Source organism: Acipenser ruthenus, chromosome 23 (assembly GCF_902713425.1).
Source record: "Acipenser ruthenus chromosome 23, fAciRut3.2 maternal haplotype, whole genome shotgun sequence".
NCBI lineage: Eukaryota > Metazoa > Chordata > Actinopteri > Acipenseriformes > Acipenseridae > Acipenser > Acipenser ruthenus.
Window position 1 is genome coordinate 18830547 of NC_081211.1, and position 20870 is coordinate 18851416.

Here is a 20870-nt window from a genome sequence, read left to right on the forward strand (position 1 = left end):
TGTATTGTGATTTTTTATTTTATTCTGTAAAAAGCAATGGATATTTATTGCATCTGTTTTTTAACAAAAACACAATGGCTACAAATATTGGGAAATAAATATTTACAAAACTCTTATGCTGGCACTGTAGTATGTTCCCCTATCTTTGTGTGAAAGGTATGTTTCCTGATACTTAATTAATTGTATATTTGAACTGCTGCTCCCTGGTACCAAATCACTTAATTTGCTGCAGGTCAGCTGGTCTGAGGTAAAGCATTTGCAAGAAAGTAGCAGTTTTTTTATTTAAATCAGTTGTGTTGTATTAAAAAAAAAAAAAAGCCAACCTGCATTGGAAAACAAAAAAATAACAACAACATTATCTTATGTAGTTGATTTTCAATCTTTGGATATCACTCATTCATTTAACTTATTGAAAATAATATTAATTATGTTTTTTTTTTAGTTTAGTTGTTTTCTCCCCAATTTACTAATGTCCAATTATTTTTAGGCTCAGCCCACCGCTACCACCCCTGCGCTCACTCGGGAGGGGTGAAGACGAACACACCTTGTCCTCCAAAGCGTGTGCCGTCAACCACCCGCTTTTTTACACACTGCAGACTCACCATGCAGCCACCCACAGCTACAGCGTCAGAGGACAACGCAGCCCTGGGCAGCTTACACGCAGGCCTGCAGGCGCCCGGCCAGACCACAGGGGTCGCTGGTGCGCGGTGAGCCGAGGACACCCTGGCCGACCTAAACCTCCCTCCCCCCGGGTGAATCACATCATTGCAGCAGTAATACCCCTACCGACAAATCCTTCTTCTAGACACCATTTCTATTTTTCTAAGCAATTCCTTGCTCTTTCCCTTCCTTGCAGTGCCCAACAGCTTTAAAATAAACTGAAGCAATCAAGAGAAAAAAGAAGGCAAGCAGGGAAAATAAGAGACATGGAGAGAGGAACAAAATTAGCTTTTGTTTGCCTGATACGCTATTTAAGTCCCTTCCCTTTTGAAACTTCCCAGCTGAAAGGAGACTCCTGCATCAAGCCATGGATTGTTTGCGGCTGACTCCAAGCAGTCTCCGCAAGCCTATTGTTTAGGTGCAAAATAAAAGAAAGCATTGCGTTTCATATAGGCATGTGGCAGACACGTACGTACTGTAGTCCTGTGGTGCGTGACTCAGGCCCGCGAGGTCTGTTCCAGTCCAGTTTATTCCAAAGCAACTTTTTTAATTGAACCTGCTGAGGGTCAGATTGTTACTCTTTCCATTTATCTGACTACAAGCTATTTTCATCTATTGTTGCTGTTTTGCTGCTGTAGCCTATATTGCAATATAACAAAGGAAGTTGCTACTTTAATTTATTTATAAAGTTGCTAGTTTTATTAAACACTTTTCTGGAGGACATTCCCTAAAAAACAGCATTCAAATAAAACTGACAGGAGTAAAACAGTGATCCACTCAGGTACTGCCGATATGATGTAGACAAAAGACAAAGCTGGATTTTGGCCGTTGAGGGGTTAAATGGAAACTATATCTATATATTTTTTTTAAATGATGGAGGTTACACCTGCTGCATATCATCAAAACATTGCACTTCAAAGGCAAAACCACTTTAATATTCTTAAATCTTACTATGGAAATTAACTTCATAAATGGGCAGAAACACCGACTGATTAATGAGGTCTATTTCAGAATTTCCTGTTCAAATTAAGGTGCTCATAAGCTTGTTGTCTCTTACTGTACTATACTTTTGAAAGGGCAAGTCCCTGCTGTATCGTTTTTAATATATATTGCATATTTTCCAATTGACGTTTTTATGACAAATACACAATCATAAGCCTTATTCTTTCTGTTCATTTAGCCTAGAGGTTAAATTGTTCATCATTATGTCAAAAAACACATTTAAAAAGATCAGTATAGCACATCTGTAAATATTGCATTTTCTCTCCCTTTTCTGCTACTCTGCTATGGGGTTTTTGGCACGAAGCCCAATTAGGCTTTAAAATGGGAACTCAAGTCTTTAAACCTTCAATTCCCGTCTGCCAATATTTCAGAACCATGGTCAGCAGCCAGGGACGCAGATAATGAACCGTGTAGTGTAGAAACAGCAGACAGTGACAGGATGAGAAGTCTTCTCAAGCTGATAATTGGCTGGCCTGTCCCTTCAGTGCCAATTCTTCAATGGTAAAGGACATTCCTGCAAGAACACTACCTATGAACGCTAATCATGACATTAGCCCATGAAAGGTTTACTTTAGATATGCTGAATAAATTAAATACAGTAGATGTATCCAGACCAGTTGGTATTGGACCCTGTTCATATTGTTTTATTGATTTGTGTAGCGTACTGATCATAATCTGGGCCATAACAAAAAGTCCTAGTCTAGTCTAGTTTTATGTTTTTGATAGGGATTCAGCTTGGACTGTTTTAACCATTCATTTTACGCTTAATCCTGGGATGATCACTATTAGGTGGTTGATTCAAATCCAGGATTATCCCCCAGCCCTGTTAAATGCTCTAAATAAAATGAGCCGTGGCTTCCCTTATAGAATGTTACCACAGTAAAAGCATAGCAAAGTGCAATAAAGTGAAAGCATTGTAAAACACAGGTAAGCACACTATAGTCCAGAGAGGTAAGAGTAACCTGCACTGCACTTTTAGCACATACTACTCATCCCAACCAGCAGGGACCATTTTCAGCATCTGTCACCTTTCAAGACTCTGTCCTTTTACCAATAATGCATTTAGATAATAACAAATAGTTGGCTGTTTTACATGTGACAGAATTACAACATAGCCTAGTTGTTCTAGCTGGGCCAATTTGTTTTCTACCAAACTAGAAGTAAAAAAAAAAGGAAAAGCTTTGTTTTAAGGGTAAATATTGTATCTTGAATTAAACTATATATACACAGTAGGAATACTACTGTACATATTCCCTTGGTAATTCAGTTTGGTGAAGATGTGGGAATTGTGCGAATTGATCATGTTTAAGTCTAGCCACAGTTGATGGCACTTAATGGGCGATAAGTCATTAATCTAGTGGTAAAGGGAATTAATGGGACAGTGCTCCCCCTTTATAACGCTGTAGTCAGGAGCCATAGTTATGAGACTGTGCTGTTTGTGTTCTGCTTCATAACGAGAATACTAGTGTTAGTGTAATGGCATTATGGGGCAAATGGGAGCCATAACCGTACCGCCTTATAACCTGTTCCGCAGTATAAAGGGCTGCCTTATAAAGGGGGAGCACTGTATTATCAAAGCTATTTTGTGTGCACGAGAACATAAAAAAATGTGTATTCTTTAAACAGTTAGATATCGGGTCATATTTTCAAAGCATTTACTCCAGTCTTTAATTAACTCCTGTTTGCTGAAAGAAGTAAACACCTTTTAATTTTACAAAACTAAAATCAAACACCTGAGTTTCAAGTTCTCTCAAGCACTCTCAAGGTTTTTTTTGCTTTTCATTTTGTAACATTAACATGTTTTTTTTTTTGTTTTTTTTTTTAAGATGAATATTTCCAGGTGGTAACAGGACTCTTTTAATACAGTAATACATGTTTACTCATTTGGACAGAGGCTTGAGTTAATACATCGGTTACATCTGCTGTGGGAGAACATACAGGATTAAGTGAGACAGATGATGAATGCATAGCCAATGTCTAGTATTTTCTCTTAACTTTGCTGTGCAAGTTTCACGTGACAGCTGATTCGGTGCTAAAACCCTGACAAGCAAGCACACACCACAAAGCCATTCCAAACTAGCTCACCTGTACTACAGGATATACACATGGGAGAGAATCAAGTAACCATGCTGGCCCCCACCTCTGCATGTTCTGCTTCAGTGCTAATATTGCCATTCATCGTCACATGCTGAGCAATCTGATGGGAGATTGCCCTATTTGTTTATTTATAGTACAACTGCATACATAGTGTAGCTATTTTGCAGTATCGGTACTACTGTGAAGTTATTGTCTTAAAAATACTGCAGCCATGTAATGCAGTGCTTTATTTCTAAGGGAGTGGTAATTTTAAAAATAATTACCATGGGGTATATCTGCAGAAATTGACTTGTCTATTGACAATTTGTTATTTTTTCCACGGGTATCGAATCCTAGGCAGGCCCACATTTTAAGGCAATTTTGTCCTAATGTGCATCAATATTTTTTTAATGTAACGACCTTCTTCAAACACCTTCAGTGTACTGCATGTTGTTCAACATGATGAGATGTGATAAATATTAAAACATGTCATTGTTTAAAGCTCATATTATAAAAAACAAAAAAAAAGATTCAACGTTATTTTCTGCAAATATACCCCTATAGTAGTTCCATTAATGGTGATAAACTTCCATAGTAAATATTTAATTTTTCTCTGTCAAAATTTGTCCTTGATCTCTTGTGGTGAATGAAGACCAGCAAGTAGCCAAGAGCTGTGTCCCATGCTGTGACTGTGCTTCAAGTGACTTCCATTGACTGAGAATATATTTATTTATTTATTACAGTATTTATTTAGCAATACAGTGTTAAAAAAATATTTAAAAAAAGATTTATATACACTTTCTCCCAGAACGGAACAAAAATATCTTGCTACAAAACTACAGCAAACATCTAATCCACAGTTCAGTGAACTATGCTATACTACGAAGCTGCCTTAGAGTGCTAGCAAAGGGATACAATACCTGCTTTAATCTTATCCACATAGACTGCAGTAAAAACAAAACATTCCACCATTGAGAAACATTACAAGTTTCAGACACATGTTTAAGCATAGTAATTAGTTAGTGTCAGGGATAGTAAGGAGTTATACGTTAAATATATTAAAAAAGATTCAGCATATTAGAAATGTCTAGAAATGCATGCAGTTATGCTCTAAGTGGATATTCGGTTATTGTCAGTAGTATATCTATGAGCCAAGCCTGCAGAAGACTTTCCCATTGAATTTGTCATCTGTGCTGCACATGGAGAGTGAAGCAGACATGTTGCAAATTAAAGGAAGGGTTTGGGAGTTTGGGAAATGAGCTTATCTGACTTAGTAAAAATTTCTTAAAGAGTAGCTTCATATGTTAGTTAATTTATTATTATTTTAACCTTTTCCTTGCCTTGCAATTATGCTGAGTGGTTCTGGGTTCTGTCAATTGTGTTATTCATTTAGGATCACGTCTACATCTGTCTTTACCTGGCTTTGAGCTTGTCTGAAGGACTGCCAAGGACTGATCAGACTTCTTCATACCATTCATGCCATGTGACAAAATGATCTATGTAGAGTAGGTTGGACCAGCAGGGTGGAAATGTCACAGTGTCTCATGGTTTGAATGGAAGGAGGGAGTCTGTTCAGTGCCAGGCAGTTTAAATTCTCTGGAGGAACTCAAAGCAAATTGAAAGCCAGATGTAATGCAATGCTGGAGCAACAGAAACCAAAATCACTAACAATGATTACAAACATCAAAAAAGACAAAGGTGAACTAATGAATACAATGACAATTTGAAGCTACTTGCTATTAAATATCATGAGCACAACCTGATCATAAGAACTGTTATAAGTAAAAGAAAAGTGAATCTGGGGAAGATTTTTTACTGTGCATAAAACACATATACTGCAAAAAGCAAAACTCTATATAGTGTATAAGTAATACATTAGCTTTTAAGGAATTCTGCAAAAAGGGTTTTTCAAACATCTAAGAGTGTTATTTGGGTGGTCTTTCATGATCCATTAGACAAACAGAATGTATATGGTGGATGTTATGACGCTGAACAATAAGTCTAGAACTCCAGATTGTACCTTTAATGGAAAAAGACAATTAAGAGACACTTTGTTTATAATCTATTGAGACTGATGATTATGGGTTTGAGGTTTGTATGGGTTAGGTACTAGGGTTAGCACTCATTCTGTACGCACAGCAAGGCTACAGATTTTACACAGATTTTTCAAGACTAAAGCGCCACTTATGTCCAAGTGCTCCCGCACATTTAACCTTCCACATTTCTTGCGTAAAATAAAAAGTCTGTAAAAGCATGAGCCGTTCCCCAAATGCGTTTTCTGTAGTGGCTGGAGCGACATCAAAGTATCTTTAAAAAGTGCATCCCATTTTCAATGCTGCCGTAGCCTACGCTGGTCATTAACAACATACTGAATTATCTCTCTACACAAGACCTTTTTACTTTTCATAGAAAAGAGGGCAAAGCTGGATAGCACCTTAAAGGGACGATGTGCACTTGCAATGGCTCTTTAATAGGGTCGCCTCGGAAGAAGCCCTGACGTTTATTAACTGACCTCAGTCTAACTTGTACAAGAGAAAATAAATGGGCATTGATTGGTATTGTGGCTGACCAGAAAACCTTGGTCTGTTGACCAAAGATAGCATTCTTTAATCCGTTTCCATTAAGAATGTTTGAATGGCAGCCAATACATTTTAATGAGGGGGGAAAAAAAACAAAAAAAACATTGGGTACATTCAGGATGGAGTTAGGTTCCTGTATGTTTGTTCATGGTTTTTTTATTTTCAGAGATAACATCTGATCTCAAGCAAAAGGCAAACATGTGAATGTTTGTATTAAGGCTTAGTAATATCACAAGAACCTTTGCTGGTTGTTTTTAGTAACACTTTGACACAATCATGTGATACAATAGTGTTTGCTTTAAGTTAACAAAATAATTCTATACATTTTGCCTGTCATGCACTTGTATTAGCTATATAGGTTTCACACTTGCAGAAAGAAACAGCAAACATATATATTTTTTTTATGAAACATGATACCTGGTAGTTAACTAGGCTAAAGATATGTCTGTTTACAAGCTTTAGTATTGCATTTCTTTGTTAAACATCTCTCCACCATTTTTTGTTTGTAATTAACCAATCATCTACTTCTATATTAACTGACATGCTTTACAACCAGTACATGCTTTTGACCCTGAAAACGCTGGGTAGGTAAAATTCCCAAGGATTTGAATCTGTCACAGAGTTCCTGATTGTAAGACAATCATGTTTTAAAATGTTTTAAAATAAAAATGTATGTTTGCTATAACGCATGCTTCTTTCAGAAGTACACGCAAATGGAAGCTAGAACCAGGTGACAAAAAAAGACGGGGGAAGATTTAGTTTTAGAGAAAGCTCTCTGCAAAGTGCCTTACTACAAACATTCGCGACAAGAGGCATTGGAAGTATACTCTGTCCCTTTAAGACCCTGTTAAAATTGGTTGTTAAAATAAAATAGTATGTGCCTGATTTGCTGCTTGGCGTTTGCCTACCGATGGTGCAGTGTTCTCCATTCCAGCCCTCTCTGCATTCACACTTCCCCTCTTTACAGGTCCCGTGTTCCACGCATCGGGGATTGCAAACCCGCTGGTCGCATGCTATTCCAGTCCACCCGTCTTCGCATCGGCATGCTCCACTCATACACACCCCATGGGTGCCACAGTCCACTGAACACACCTCTGCAAAATGGAATAGCACTTTATTTACAAACACTCCCCAACATGCTGCTGTTGAGCAATATGGACAGCACTGGGGCAAATGTGTAACATCAGGAATCAAATCCAAACCCAAAGATATTCAACCTTGCAAGCAATGAAGCTAAACTTCCAGGGACCAGCGGATATGAAGAATGCATGTGCAACAGAATGCATGGCTGAGTAGCTCAAGGGAAAGCAGGAATTAGCTACTGCTAAGCGCTCCATTTTGCTAGGAGAGGAAAAGGTGGTTCAGTCAAATTTAATTTCTGATGAAAAAAAGCAAAGGTGCTCCCTAAAGCCTCTGCTACAAAGAAAATGAAAAGGGTTGTGAAATGTTTGGTCAATTGCTCAACACGGTCACATTCCCTCTCTCTTTTGTTGACCAGAAACTCATCTGGACTCTACATGCTAAGTGAGAACCCCTTAGAGGGCTATTAATATAATATACATTTTCATAATATTGATTTCTTAATTTTCAATATCTGTTATAAGATAACTCAAAAGAATAACCAAAAAAAACAACAACATTCAACTGTGTTTATAACCTGTTTCATATCTACGTTTAATTCCTTAACATTTGGTTTTACAATATATTATTCTCTGCTGTTGTTTCTGTAATAATGTATAATATTGTCTAGTGCATTATTTACTGTGCTAACTAAATATTTCACTGAAGTTGTCTCTTTTCCACTGGGTCTGCTTCTGAAAAGCTTTAAAAGGACAGTAAACCTGGTAAATAATGATCTAAGCAGAAACAGTCACAGAGAATTATACAAAACAAGCATAATATTAAATAGAGAAGCAAGACATTAAGTTTTCAGAGAACATTGGTGGTATAAAGTATGAAAACGAACCCCCCCCCCAGCTTCTAAAGTTTCCTCACTGCAAATGTACTGAGCTTTGAAATATTGTTGGCCAGCTGTAACGCTGTCTCAATGGGAGCAGTTAGTGATTCCCTCCTTGTTTCCAAGGTTACTGCTTTCAAATGTATAAATGCTGACTCATAAACACCATCGGAATAACCATTACTACACAACATGTCTTTTCGTACTTATTTAGACACTTCCCCGGCCGTTTCAATAGGTGTCAGCTGTGTACACTAAAAAAAAACCCAAAAAACAAAAAACAGAACTGAACAGAATTACAGGACAAAATTAGAGCATATTATTCAAACCTAGTACTGGACAATGTCCTACAATTGACATGTGCCAAGACAATGAGCTAAATTCAAACTTATTCTGTAGCAATGTTTTTTTTTTCTATGGTGTGTTGTTTATTAAATCACTCTGTATATACAGTATAAAAACAGCAAGGAATAACTAAGCAGCAAACCATAACCTTTAAATAAATGAACAGTTACTTCTGGATGTGCCTCCCATCAAAAGCAATGCCAGCTTTCTTACCCACTGAACAGTCAGGCCCCATCCAGTCTGGATCACAGCTGCAAAGGCCAGTGTCAGGGATGAAGGTGCCGTGCCCGTTGCACTGATCAGGGCACTGGGATCGGGGTAGCTCACAGTTAAGCCCCCCCCAGCCAGGACTACAGTGGCACTCTCCGTTCACACATATCCCATGGTTTGAGCAAGTTGGGTCCAAACAGTCCACTGGAAAGAGTTAACAACGAGAGAGAATTAATTAAAACAATCATCAACTAGAAACTGGAAGCATCCTGCGGGCATAATATATTTGAATGAACATTTACTGGACATCACTTGTAATATAACTGTGTGCCAAATATTAGGACAAACAATAAATTGTATGGTTTCTGTACCTAAGCAACTGAAATAGTCGTATGGTAGCTAGATTAGCTAGATTAGACCAGAGACAAATAACCAGCACATTTAGTATACAGTGCTTTTATAACCTTGGAAATATAAAGTCACTACCTCAAATGATGTCTGAGAAATAAGGCATTGACACTGTGGCGGTGACAGCTATGTAAAATTTCTCAATTACTGAATTTGACCTGTGTCCCGAAGATGAAGCCAAAATCTCCAAGTGTAAGGTCTTTATCATATAGAAACTAAAACTTCACATGGCCCTAATATGGCAGGCACCTTAGGTCACAGGTCAAAGTGAAGGGTACTGTGAGATTTTGCCCAAGGAATTAAAAAAAAAAAAAATTCTCTGATAATGGATTTAGTACATTATTTTATTAATGCTATGACTGTGCAACAGCATTTCAGCGCAGTAGCGTTACTGGCATTTACACTAAAGAAAACAGCTAATAAGTGATTTGCAAATTACGTATTTTTTTAAATAGTAAAAATCCCAAATTGAATTACACTTTGCTTTTTTAGAATAGATGATAGGAATAGATTTATGAAAACAGAATGCCTGACCACTTCTCAAATGCCGGCTTCAGTAACCCTTGGCCACTTCGTAGTCCCCACTAATATATGTAGTTACAATGAAATGTCATGGAAAATTGATATTGGCCATGAAGTTGAGAAGAAAAGCTGGTCTTATACCTTGAAAACCCATTTGTCAAACACCACGTGTTGCCCCCCCCCCTCCCCCTTGACAACTAGGATGATGACCGCTGACAAAATACCTCCCATTTCATTTTCTTGTGACAAAGTCATTTGTAGAAACAACTCCTGTTTATGCAGCAGAAATGGCGGATCAAAAATATCGATTTCAATGTCACAGCCTCTTCAGGTAAATTGTCTGAGTGACTCAACTGTGATGAATATCACGTATAAAAAGCTAGATGTGAAAAAAGTGCTGACCATGTCTCTCTCTCTTGCTCTCTCTTTCTCATTCTCTCTCTTTCCTTTTGGCTCCCATTTCCTTTTTTAAAAGCAGAGTTTCATATGCAACATTTGAATCAACACAGGCCCATTCTTTTTAAAAGCATGATCGATAAAATAGATTTTATCCCTTAATACAATTTCTGATGTATATTGCTGTATGTTTGTGCCTATGCCTCATCTAAGAATAATACAATACCTAAATGGGTATGAAAGGAAAATCCCAGGGGAGCACTAGCCATTATGGATTTAAATGTGATGTTTAAAGTATTTCTGCTGAATCAGAACGCTATAACAGTCACCAGTAATGGCAGAAAACCTCTTGTCTAAAGATATTAACTCCTTTTATTTGCTAGATAGAAAATTGCATTAATAGATTCCTTCACGATAGCTTGCTATGTTTTGGTTAAGGGCAACAAAATAGGCTACTGCACACAGAGAAACCAAGTAGTTTTCCCTCTCTTAAAAGTGGAATAAAAATAGCTTGGCATTTAACAAAGATGTTGTTTCTTATTAGCTACTATTGATGAAGTGCTTGCTGTGGTTTTGGACAGAAAATTATATTTCAAGATGAGCTGCTATAGCTATCGACTGCACATGGATTAGCGATTTGTCTGCCGTTTTATTCAAAGGTTAAGTTTCACATAAACAAATTGGTAAATGTGATTTCCTTGCCTCTGCTTCATAGCGGGATATATATCACATGCCGAATAACTGGATTAAACAGAGAAATGCAGCGGTAGGAGAGTGTGATAAGTGGACCTACACGTAGTATCTATTACACAGAGCCGGGAATATCTCTTTCTCCTCATGATGTCACTGCACCGTGCAAACCGCTGCAGAGCACACTTTCCTCATAGAGGAAAAGTCTTTACATCTGCCCTGAGTGTTTATAATATTAATGGGTCTAACTTCACCACCCTTCAGCAATTTCCTCCCTGACAGAAGGTATATGGAAAGCAGTAACCTTGGACAGCTAAACCACACAGGATTTTATTTTTCATTACTCCTACATGATTTTACAAAGTCCATTTTAAAAAAGTCCCCTCCACTAAAGAAACAGATCACTTCTATGTATCTACTGGTCTAGATTGCCCGAGCAGTGGTCATCTGAAGGTGCTCTTTATAGAACACTACGGTATGGCAGTCCAGTGATGCATGTGGTCATAATCACTGGTTGTTAGGAAAGAACCAGATTGCAAATGAGGGAATCTTTTTCTGTCTTGAAGATTGTTTCTGGAAACTTGATAAATGCTGAAGTAGATAAAAAATATATATATATTAAAATTGATGAATTGCATCAAAAGATGTGGCCTGAAGCCTACGATGTAAGCATTCCAGTGCTAATTCTGTTGATGAAGGAATTTGATGAGGACCAACCACAAGGTCCCAATCAAAGATGACTGAAGAGCTAATCATTTGGCACATGATAACTCATGAACGAGTTGATGAAATGTTACTCACTTTTGCCCTGGTGATAACCATAGTGGAAAGGACAACCTTCACAATCCAGTATAAACATCCCACATATATAAGCAAATGTGGGCTATTTAAATATTTCCCTCTGAGGGATGCAATGTCAAAAGGCAGTCTGACCCTTTTCGGGCAACAACCCACTGCAGGGTTGAAAATAAGACTTGCACAGTTGGTTGAGCTATTCCATAGGACAACATACAAATATGCTGTGGCTGCTGAAATCTGTAATGGAACATCCTTGCACATTGGAATGGAATCTGCTGATAGTGAAGTGTAAGGGACCAAAAAAAATAACAATATTAACATGCATTACCTTCTTCACAGCTCTCCCCTTTGTATCCCAAAGAGCAGGTGCAGCTGCCATCAGTGCAAGAGCCGTGACCACTACATGTGGGGTCAATGCACTGACTGATAGGAACGTCACATTCAGGCCCTTTCCATCCACTGTAGCAGAGGCAGGCTCCCTTGCTGTACTGGCCATTGCCACTGCACAGGACTGGGCAGGCAGCTAAAAAGAAAGGATAAGCAATTAAAGTCATGCATAATTAGATTCAATCAAATAGCTTTGGACAGATTTAAACAGCAAAGTTGCCACTGGGAAATAAACACACATCCAATATATACAGTACAAGATTTCTACCCAGAAGCTACACTTCACAGTGGTTGGTTCTAACTAGCAATGATCATTAAGAGGAATTCTAATACCACATGAATGCATTTATGTGTATAGTAAGGCTTTACAAAAATGGTTGGATATTTATTTTCTTACACTTTAATAGTGCTTTGTTTAGAATGTGAGGAAGGTGACTTAAATCTGGAATATTGAGACCAAACTAAGATGGGTACAATAGGGGTATAGTGTCCTATAAATCTATTATACAGTAACTGTATTATATACTACTGTTAATGTATAACTTACACAATCCAATAATAGTTTAACAATGATTTTTTAGTCCACATCTTTCAGGTTATTTAAGTTAGAAAGGAATTCCATGAATTAGCTGTGATACCCTGTTTTGAATTGTAGGATTTTTTTAAGTAGGTGACTTTAACTGTACGATTATTGAGAATAAAGTATGGTGGGAACTCAGTAGGGTGCGGTTACTGTGACAAATCAGGATTACAGCAAATGCATGGGCTGAACAGTCTATAATAAAGTAGATTATACATTATACATCATTTATATAACTTTTCATTTACTTTACTCATTTTATACAACATTTGATTCTGAATCCCTGGTAAGTAACTCAACGAGGTGTACCATACTAACACTTCTTAGAAAAATGATTTGATTCCATGGCTTCAGTTTAGCTCATTATGTAACACATTCAACTGTCACATGTGACTGCATTTCTATAAAAGTTTCCAAAGTCAAACCTCCTGCTACAAGCTAAGGATAAAGCCAAGACTTATATAAAATTCTTAGTTGTATGGAGCGGGTGTCAGAGGATATGTCTTATATAATCAGTATTTTTAGCAACTAACAACTTCAAGTCCCTCTGGTACACCAGATTCATGGTTCACTGCACAAGCACACCAGTGCATTAACCTCCTGCTTTGAACAGTTGCAAGTTTAATCCTTCAATGCTGTATAGAGTGGTAACTAAAGTCGCAGAGAGAATTTGAAACAGAACTCTGAAACACAGCAGCAAAACTTTGCTATTAATTAGAAAATTTCAGGTGAGCAATCAAGGCCAATTATGTTTTTTTCCTTCATCCTGCCTTAAAAAAGACACAATTTTGCTTTAGTTCTGTGTTTAACTTTTTATCGAGGTGTTCAAGCAGAGTGATGGCAAGATCCAACAAACTCAACACGAAGCCTGGCTCGTAAGCTGGTTTGAGGCTAGGGTCTGATTTAAAGGTCATAATGAGCATACTTACTTTCTTTTAGCAATTTTTACATTATCAGGTGCCACCAGTCTGTGCTTATTAAAGTGTAACTGGCACAGGCCTGGCAAGAGCCAACTGCGTTACCATGACCGCGACCGAAGTTTAAAAACCCATGTTTTTATTTTTAACATTGGCAGCCTTGTCATCCCTTTCTAACATCTGTCTTTGCTTTTTTAGAATTTGATTCAGGCTACATATTCAAAAACAGAAGAATACAAGGACCAGAGGTGATATTGCTAGTGCTCATAATAGGTGAGAAAATTGATTTTAAAAACCTTGGTTAGCACTCCTTTAATCACTGCACAAAAGGATCAAATCCTTTCTGTATCCTTTTCTGTATATCACCACCTTCTCTGATCACCAGGGGTTAGCAGAACCTGCAGCAGTATATTGCCAGTGTAGGTTGAAAAGGACTCCTCATGTATTTATTACTAGCAAGGTGCTACTGTAAAAATAACTTATGGACAGGCAGTGATTTATGCTTGTGATAAGTCTTGTTATTATATGCACAGAGGTGGTCTTCCATATGCCTTTTATATGATTCAGTAAAAATAAACCCATATTGTTTTATGACCCATGCATTGCATGTTCTGTTTACACCACACGCTGTATGCATTTAAAGCTGCTGTTTTAAATTTCCATTTTATTTTCCTCCCCTGCGCTGCCCATGATCTTCCATTGACCCCAATCATTTCCTCAAGACACAGCACACCAGGCAGGAGGAGAGGAGAGTCCTGTCACACTACCCCACCACAAGCAGAGCAGTCTTTGGGCTTTAGGTAATTAGAATACCAAAGCGGGGGCTCTCTAAATTCAATATGTATCACTGTGATACTAAAACAACAGCTTATGCCTGGGCTGCAAAGTCATAGCAATCAGATACACTGGAACAGTTTGCAATTAGAACAGATTTACTGGAGCCTGAATGGGACATGATAGTGGGAGCCTGCATGACTGGTTGGAGAAATTGTATCCCAGAGTGCAAGCACAACAGGAAAATCAAGGGCTACTTGTTTTGAATGAATGACAGAAGTCCCTGAAGAAAACTACTGATCAGTCAATGTGCAGACACAAGAAACTGGTTACTGACTGGAGAAGGTGAAGTCGTAACAGGACTGTGACCTCTAAAAGACAATAATAAATAACCAAAAGAGACGATTGCAGGCGGTAACAAAGCTGTATCAACCTGAGGAATGTACAGGGAGTCAAACCTGAAAACTCTCCTTTGCACTCTGGTATTTTGACATGCCAAGCTCGAGTCGAGTCACTAAATAGCTCGAGTCGAGTCACCAATCTGGCTCAAGTCACTTCGAGTCATTAGTTCTGACCAGTGCTTAATTTGTAAAGAAAGAGGTGCCGGGGCGGAAACAATGACAATAATACCGTCCTTAAGAACTGCACATTCAAAATCATAACATGTTTATTTGAAATATTGAGTATTGTATGTACTAGTGTTAGATGTTTACATTCACGTATTCTACATCATATACAAAGTAGTAGTGCGTGCAGAAAAATTAATTAAAGGCAACCGCAGGACAAATAATAAATAAAAAAGCCTGTATACATGTTTTGTTATGGTTTTGCATTTAAATGGTTTAAAAAACAAACAAATTAAAAGGCATTCAAGGAACTCCAGAAGGACATTGATAAAAAAATAAAATAAAATACGCACCTCAATGTACTACATATCTCTCCTCTTAGTAAGCTGAGCTATGGAGTGTCTTTATCACTAAATGTCAACTAGACATTTTTAAGTAACAGATACTCTTTCACAAAAGCACAAAACATAATAAAAAGGTGTCTGTTGGAGTCCTAATGGCATAACAAAACATAATATTGTACTGAAAAAAGTACAAAAACTAATTAATATTTTAAACTTTCAGAAGTCTGTCGTTGCTTCCCGCCTACACATTTTGATTCCGGGGCTCCCTGCTGCTTGTGCGTTAAGATCACAGAACGGTGCTATAGGCTAGAAAGGTGTTTTCTATTTCCTTAGCAATGGTCTTAACAACCATGGCAGGAACCTGTTTATGTGCAAAATGACAAGATGACTGTGTGTGTTAGAGAGGGGCTGCATGTATTGAAAATGAAATAAGTTTATCATAAAGACAATGACTAGAGTCAGATGGTGACTTTTTTTTGCGTGACTTGAGTCAAGTCACGTCTTTTGAGAAGGGAGTCAAGTCGAGTCTTTGCTTGCAGGGACTCGAGTCAAGTCGAGTCATTTGATGGCAATGACTCGAGTCACAAAAAATTGCTACTTGATTCTGAGTCGAGTCATTACAACTCTGTAATTAAGAGAAAACACAAGAACCAAACAACATAATGTCATTCCAAGTTCTCTTATAGCTTGTTAAACATGAAGTGAACTTAAAGATGTGGGTCAGTCCATTGTCACTTACAAAAGGTGGGGTTCGACTGGAGGTTTTTCGATAACGGTGTATCAAATATGGAATTTCCATTTATATGTTAAACAAAAACTTTGCTTAAGTGACGACCTAGTCCCCTTTCAATGCCTTGAAATGGTTCTTAGTTGGTTTTAGAGCACACTTTATAATATAGCCCATGTGCAGTAAAACTACGGACCAAGGTGCTTTATTTGACTGCTGTTTGGGGACTATTACTTTGTACATTCATTAGTATTTTTCAGGGAAGGTAATATGGTGGTAGGGGGGACGATTAGATGCTGACTTTAGCAGTAATCTTTTGAAGCATTAATTAATTCCAGGTTGTATTTAATTACTTCAGTTAAGTGAAAACCAAACTAAAAATTATCCAAAGCATGCTGAGCTGTCTTAAAAACCATGACATCTAACTCCACAGAGATCGATGGAATTAAAAGCATACAGATGTTTTAATTGAGCTCAGGAAAATTATCCAAGATCACAAGGGGATTGGGTCTTTGATTAATTAAAATAATTTAAAATTACCTGTAGAGGTGTGACCTTTCTGTAATTGGAAGGTATATGATAATTTAACCATCAAAGGTCACAAAAAGAGTTGCATTTTTCCATTCCTGATAAAGGCAGGTCTGTTTAGTTGTATATTGAGCAGAGACAACCCAAGGAGTTTCAGCAATTATTTTTAATTACCTTTTTACCGTACTGTTGTGTTTTCATTATGTCATATACCTGTCTATAATACTGAGTCTTAAGTAATATTTTAACATATTATTGTCATGCCCCATACAAAAGGTATTCAAGTAAAATACTATCGACAAATCAAAAATAAAAATGGTTTTCAACAGTGAAATGATTTTGTTTAGCACAGCTTAAAAACTATTTTCTTGCTCGTATATTGTAGTAAGCATTTCCAAAGCTTTCCATATGTTGCCAAAAGATTTTAGCTTCTCATGAGACGGCCTTGGTGGATGACATGCTGCTTCAATAATAGCAGAAGGCTCAGAATCAAAATCAGAGCCTTAATGTTTTTGCATTGTCACTGCACAAATTCAAAACACACACACAAAAGAAAGCCTGGCAAGCGCTGGGGGCGTTTTTTTCTTTTAATTCTTCTTTATCATATACTTATCTTATTCCATAAAATATGTATGTAAAAAGCATTCTTTGCATTGCACCATATAGATCCTTCTATTTAAGCAACAGTGACCGTCGATGAAGGCTCTACCGCGTGGTAGTTGACCGAGACTGGAGTTATGTGTCCCGAGTCGAAGGTGAGGGCGCTAACGAACACTTTAAAACCCTGAACTTTGATGATTCGTCGGGTACTGGTCTACTGAGAAATATTTTAGGAAGATAGTCCCGAAAATGTTCATAAAAGATCACATACATAATCAGAGAAAGAAAAACAAATAACTTCATTAAACCAAAAAGGTTTTACTTGTCAGAGTTACTTATAGTTTATCTGGACAGTGCCACATATCTCAATGAAGCAATATTATTAAACTGTCCGTGTCTTGGTTTGAGCTGCAGGCTGTGATTGGCTGATTCTGCAGTTAATCACTAATAATTAAATAAATGTTGACCAATTGTGTTGTTGTTTACTATTTGCTGTCCAATAGATGTGAACTGAGCTTTTATTAAAGATTTATCCATTTGTTTTTGTCTAAATCTTAAAGCACTGATATTAGCATCCCTGAACCAAAAAGGTATATAAAATATTTTTATCTTTGTATTTTAGTTAAATTTATTTCTATTGAATTGGGAACCTTTGATCCTGCTTTGCATTAAGATACAATAATTAACTGAAATACTTAAAATGAAATCTTAAAATATACCTCACAATCGTTTAGATTACTGTATACCATGGCTTCAAAGCACACAAATCACTGGAAAGCATGAAATCTCTACATAACTAAGAATGTTTACCAACCCGAAATATACAGAAGATGGTGATGGGATGGCAGAAGGAGAAGAAGATCTCTCGGACGACAAACTTCTTCACTCTGATTTCAGTAAACAATCTGAAGTAGACGAGCCTGCACACCCATCAAACAATTTTATGTAAAATCAAAACCAAGCATGGTTTTTATAAAACCTTTTCTGATCCTAGTTCCTGAGGGTTGTGGCTACCACTGGTAACAGTTTTTAGGTAGGACATCACTAAATTGTACTTATGAGGACATTTCTAACGGAAGATACATTTTTCAATAAATTTAAAAACTTATTTTTTTTTACATTCAAACCAGGTAATCGTAGGGTATACTTCATCATTGAGGGAAAACACTGTTTTCTTAATAATCTTTTAATCTTTAGAGTTTCAGCAAGGTATAATACTGTATACTTTAGGTGGATATTTGCAGACCTGAAAAGAGTACACTTTTCACAGTCTGCAAAGGGTTACGGTAAGTCAAAATTAAAAACCTGGCACTTGCATGGATTGATTTTGATGTTTGATTGGGCCTCTACTGTCTGATAGAAACCAGCTTGAGCTGGAAGCTGATTGGCTGATGGTACTTAATGATGTTCTAATTATCTATAAAGACTAGACATACCCCCATTACTGCCTAAAAAGAAAACCTCAAAGAAAAAGCATGCTGATATTGACCGTTACACAAGGGGCGAGCCTGACAACTTTTGATATTGTTTTCGCTGTGATCAGTCATTTGGTCATATTTTAAAATGTATTTGCACCCAAACAAATCAATCAAGTCAGCTCAAATAATAAAAGAGATGTCAGTTAAAAGTGTAATTAAATAGAATTTAACAGGGGTATAACAAAACAATTAATCACTGCTCTCTGGTGAACAATGGAAGACGGCTTTCTCTGACCCCCATACACCATTATACAAGCAGTTCATGGCCAAAGGCATTATTTTGTACTGTCAGTAAAATTACCCCAATGTAATTAGTTTCCACTTCAGATCGCAAGAAGAGGAATTATCTGTGTAGTGGAATACCCCTCTGCGCCTTCATAATATCGTTGGTGATGTGATCTGATTTAACCTCCTTAAAATTAATGAAAACTCTCCACCATTGAGCAATCCTAATAAGAAAAAAGGATAGTATCTTACCATAGAGCATTGTTTATGAAATATAATCATGACAGCATCCTGCATTTCTTATATGTATTTATACCATAACCAATGCCTAGTGGGAAGAAGTACACTATATTATCTATATATGCAATGTTCATAATACAATTCATATGCTTCAAAAATAACAATCCTTGACATGTCAACTTGATTTCCTGTACGGTACCTGGACTTGCATTATAAAACTACCTGCTTTAATAGCATTTTTAGTTTACGCTTGAGAAGAATATTACAATATATCATTGGCTTGAACCATAACTAATGTCATACGAAAACTTGGCATCTATTCATCAAACTGAATTGATACAGTATCCCTCTACTTAAAAATATAATTTGTGACTTTGCTGACTGTTTACCAGGTCAGTCCTTAGATATACACTCTGCACACACTACTTTATCAAAATGAAACCTGGCTGGCCATTTGATACATTCAGATAATTAAATGGATTTGATATATATATATATATATATATATATATATATATATATATATATATATATATATATATATACAGTACTGTGCAAAAGTTTTAGGCAGGTGTGAAAAAATGCTGTAAAGTAAGAATGCTTTCAAAAATAGACATGTTAATAGTTTATATTTATCTATTAACAAAATGCAAAGTGAGTGAACAGAAGAAAAATCTACATCAAATCAATATTTGGTGTGCCCACCCTTTGCCTTCAAAACAGCATCAATTCTTCTAGGTACACGTGCACACACAGTTTTTGAAGGAACTCGGCAGGTAGGTTGGCCCAAACATCTTGGAGAACTAACCACAGTTCTTCTGTGGATTTAGGCAGCCTCAGTTGCTTCTCTCTCTTCATGTAATCCCAGACAGACTCGATGATGTTGAGATCAGGGCTCTGTGGGGGCCATACCATCACTTCCAGGACTCCTTGTTCTTCTTTACGCTGAAGATAGTTCTTAATGACTTTCGCTGTATGTTTGGGGTCGTTGTCATGCTGCAGAATAAATTTGGGGCCAATCAGATGCCTCCCTAATGGTATTGCATGATGGATAAGTATCTGCCTGTACTTCTCAGCATTGAGGAGACCATTAATTCTGACCAAATCCCCAACTCCATTTGCAGAAATGCAGCCCCAAACTTGCAAGGAACCTCCACCATGCTTCACTGTTGCCTGCAGACACTCATTCGTGTACCGCTCTCCAGCCCTTCGGCAAACAAACTGCCTTCTGCTACAGCCAAATATTTCAAATTTTGACTCATCAGTGCACCTGCTGAGCACCTGCTGCCATTTTTCTGCACCCCAGTTCCTGTGTTTTCGTGCATAGTTGAGTCGCTTGGCCTTGTTTCCACGTCGGAGGTATGGCTTTTTGTCCGCAAGTCTTCCATGAAGGTCACTTCTGACCAGACTTCTCCGGACAGTAGATGGGTGTACCAGGGTCCCACTGTTTTCTGCCAATTCTGAGCTGATGGCACTGCTGGACATCTTCCGATTGCGAAGGGAAGTAAGCATGATGTGTCTTTCTGCTGCAGTAAGTTTCCTTGGCCGACCACTGCGTCTACGGTCCTCAACGTTGCCCGTTTCTTTGTGCTTCGTCAAAAGAGCTTGGACAGCACATCTGGAAACCCCTGTCTGCCTTGAAATTTCTGCCTGGGAGAGACCTTGCTGATGCAGTATAACTACCTTGTGTCTTGTTGCTGTGCTCAGTCTTGCCATGGCGTATGACTTTTGACAGTAAACTGTCTTCAGCAACCTCACCTTGTTAGCTGAGTTTGGCTGTTCCTCACCCAGTTTTATTCCTCCTACACAGCTGTTTCTGTTTCAGTTAATGATTGTGTTTCAACCTACATATTGAATTGAT

General features: G+C 37.6%; 1 protein-coding gene across 4 annotated transcripts in view; it reads right to left on the reverse strand.

The window, feature by feature from the left end:
- The window catches only part of LOC131699625 (teneurin-2), an 842004-nt gene that overhangs the window by 46193 nt on the left and 774941 nt on the right, over positions 1–20870 (reverse strand). For all 4 annotated transcript variants that reach the window (XM_058996766.1, XM_058996767.1, XM_058996765.1 and 1 more), the window contains 3 exons: positions 11972–12166; positions 8833–9033; positions 7226–7411 (listed from right to left, as the gene is read on the reverse strand). In XM_058996766.1, the coding sequence (XP_058852749.1) occupies positions 7226–7411; positions 8833–9033; positions 11972–12166 (582 nt within the window). The remainder of the gene's footprint in view (positions 1–7225; positions 7412–8832; positions 9034–11971; positions 12167–20870) is intronic.